Source organism: Crocodylus porosus, unplaced genomic scaffold (genome assembly GCF_001723895.1).
Source record: "Crocodylus porosus isolate Cpor-Errol unplaced genomic scaffold, CroPor_comp1, whole genome shotgun sequence".
In the NCBI taxonomy this organism is placed as follows: domain Eukaryota; kingdom Metazoa; phylum Chordata; order Crocodylia; family Crocodylidae; genus Crocodylus; species Crocodylus porosus.
In genome coordinates this window covers 34,390,721-34,393,872 of record NW_017728912.1, presented here as the reverse complement: position 1 = coordinate 34,393,872, position 3,152 = coordinate 34,390,721, and the positions used below count along the sequence as shown (strand labels likewise).

Genomic DNA, 3,152 nt, shown 5'->3' with positions numbered 1-3,152 from the left:
TAGGGTCTGGAACCAACTTCCAAGAGAAGTGGTGCAGGCTCCTACCCTGGGGGTGTTTAAGAGGAGGTTGGATGAACATCTTGCTGGGGTCATTTGACCCCAGTATTCTTTCCTGCCATGGCTTGGGGTCGGACTAGGTGATCTGCTCAGGTCCCTTCCAACCCTAGAAACTATGAAACTATGAAATCTGGAGTGCAGAGCTGTGTCACCTCACCCACAGGCCTGGAAATTTGGCAGTGGGATGAGTGGCAGCAGCATTGTCCTGGCTCTGGGAGCTGTGGCAGCTGCCACTCATCCTGCCATCAAATTTCCAAGGCCCTCAGGCACCCCCATGGGCCAGGTGACATGAATCATTGCTCTGGATCAGTTTAGTAGAAAGTCGCAGTCATTAATTTTGCTGCCACTCACCCCTTTACCAAATTTCCAGCCCTGTGGGCCAGATGACACTGCTCCATGGATCATATTAGCATCCCTACTTTCTGGGAATGGCATATGGCTGTACATGTATTTAAGCAGGTAGATTCGGTGAATCATCTATGCAGGGCCTGATAATAAATTACACAAACATTTGCTATTTGGAGTTCTTCACCATGCAGTATGATAGCTCTTATTATAGTATCTGGGTACCTTAGTATCTTTCTCTAAGGTTGTATTTGTAGATGCATTTCCTGAATACCAGGTTGCTAGCAAGAGATTGAATAATTGGTTCAAGTTCAGAGTAAAGCAGCAAAATTCATTTGGGGCTGGGAGAAGGCTAATCTATTAGGAAATCCTGATAGAAAAAAAATATGAATTGTGAAGTTAAGGGATGATACATGTTTACAAATATTAGAAGGATGGAAGCCACCAGAATGGAAAAGAGCTTTTAGTGATACTGCATTTGGGAAGGGTATAACTAGGATATAATCGATGGAAATTGAGAGAAGGGAAGGTTAGGGCTGGATTTCAGAATACTCTTTCTCACAGCATAGTGTATTTGGCTGAAGAACAGCCTCCCAAAGGGAAGTTGGAAAAACAGTCACTGGTGACATTTAAAACAAGGAGAAAATACTAGAACATGTACAGGAAGGATCAGGTGGAGTAAGGGATGGGGAAGCCTTTTGCAGACATTATGTTCAATGGCCAAGGTTTGCATTAAAAATTTTAAATATTTTACTGAAACTAACTTCTGAGATTTAACTCACTAACTCAACATTTCATAGTACTTGGATTCTAATTACTAAATGATATGGAGTAGACTTACGTTTTTTGATATCTCCTCCCCAGAGGAGGACAGATAGTATATTTGTGTACTTTTATTGCGTTAATTTTTCAAAGGGCCCACAGTGGAATCATTATTTCCTTCTAGGAAATAGGTAGAATGTAGGACACTGTTTCACAATATGAATTGCATTAAAAAAATTCTGTCCCATAACTCTGGTATCCTGTACATCTTTGATTTTCAGGTAGCATATAGGGGCACTACCTTCTGTGGCTATGTTGGCTTATGGACTGGACAAAGTCCGCACAAGTTTACAGTCTCTGGTAATGAACGAGGTAAGCCAAGCATACTGCCTATAGTTAATGCCAACCATTGTACCATGCTTTAGGGTTATTGGTTGTAGCCATGTTGGTTGAAGGACATAGGCAGACAAGGTTCTTTGGGTAGATGTGATATCTTTTATTAGACCAACTAAATAGTTGGAAAAACATTTCTTTGTGAGCTTTCGGGCACAAACACCCTTCTTCAGGCATAGGGAAAGTCAACTAAGTCAACTTTCCCTATCCCTGAAGAAGGGCGTTTGTTTCCGAAAGCTTGCAAAGAACAATTTTCCAACTATTTAGTTGGTCTAATAAAAGATACCACATCTACACAAAGAACCTTGTCAACCATTGTACCACTGCATTGCAATAGTTTAACTTCCCAGTTGTAAATTAAATGGTAGACCATCATTCGTAAGCAGTTCAGTAGAGTGGAAAATGCAGCCATCACCCCATGCTCCTCACCTTTTCTACAGTGGGACAAATGTACTCTATTTCAGCTGGTTTTGTCCTTGTTCTACCATACTGCCATACAAAGATGGCAGCCACTATGGTGAGATAGGCAACATCTCTAATCCTCTGGACATGAATGTACATTATACCTTTTTTTGTCCACTCTGGGTGTGTCTACATGTTACCGTGTGACAACTTTGTTACTGTGGCGTGTGCTATGGTGACATAGTGATCATGTGAATCTACACATGATCACTAGTTATGTCGCCATAGTGGCACACTCCCCACTTTTAGTGCGTCGCTATGGTGATGTAGCAGGGAAATCTTTGTGTGCACCGCCCATACTGCGAACATGGGAACAATGGTTGACAAGGTTCTTTGTGTAGATGTGGTATCTTTTATTAGAGCAACTAAATAGTTGGTCAGACCCATAAAAAAAAGATGCATATGGCAGAATGGAAAAGAATAATGACGGCACATGGAGGACATATTTAGCAACAGGAGTTATATGGTTGTATGTTTCCCTTTTATTTTTTGCAGGTGGTGGTGCATGGTGGGAAAATGCAGTAGCTGCTTTCTTGAATCGAAATTACCCAGTCAGCTGGCTTATCAGAGATGTAAGCATTAGTTTTTTTCCTCCCTTTTCCACATGCTAGAAGCTATTTGCAGACTATAATAACAGCGTTTGTCTTGCCATTTGCATAGAAAATGACTTGGCTACGCAGGCAAGTATATAACTTGTAGAGAAGAGTATTCTTTAGACAGGGTGGGGAATTATTTCAGCTGGAGGGCTGCTTAATTAGTTTTGGTGAGCTGTTGAGGGCTGCAATGGTAGCCCCACCCTTTGGCAGTTGCCTCACCCCTGGTCACCATCTTCAGACTGGGAGTCCTGCCCTCTAACCCCCATCCATTGCCATTGGAAGTTCCTCTGCCTTGACCCCAGAAGTACTCTCTTTGGGAAGGGGTTGCCATCTTGGAACCAGAAAAAAAAAAACAAATTATATACTAAAAGTCAAACATCTACTATAACATATTTTAATTTTATTTCAAAAAATATTTTCTCCTGATTCATGTGTATTTGCCTAGTGTATATAGAAGCGATTGCATAATAGTTCAAAAATAAAGTCTTACACTGGTATATTGTGTGTGGTATGTGTGTTGGGGAGAGTGTGTGGGGT

The 3,152-nt window shown here is 41.4% G+C and overlaps 1 protein-coding gene across 2 annotated transcripts in view; it reads left to right on the top strand.

Moving 5' to 3' along the window:
• The window catches only part of NAAA (N-acylethanolamine acid amidase), a 30,696-nt gene that overhangs the window by 11,845 nt on the left and 15,699 nt on the right, over positions 1-3,152 (top strand). For both annotated transcript variants that reach the window (XM_019534255.1, XM_019534256.1), the window contains exons 4-5: positions 1,446-1,536; positions 2,515-2,591. In XM_019534255.1, coding sequence (XP_019389800.1) covers positions 1,446-1,536; positions 2,515-2,591 — 168 coding nt within the window. The remainder of the gene's footprint in view (positions 1-1,445; positions 1,537-2,514; positions 2,592-3,152) is intronic.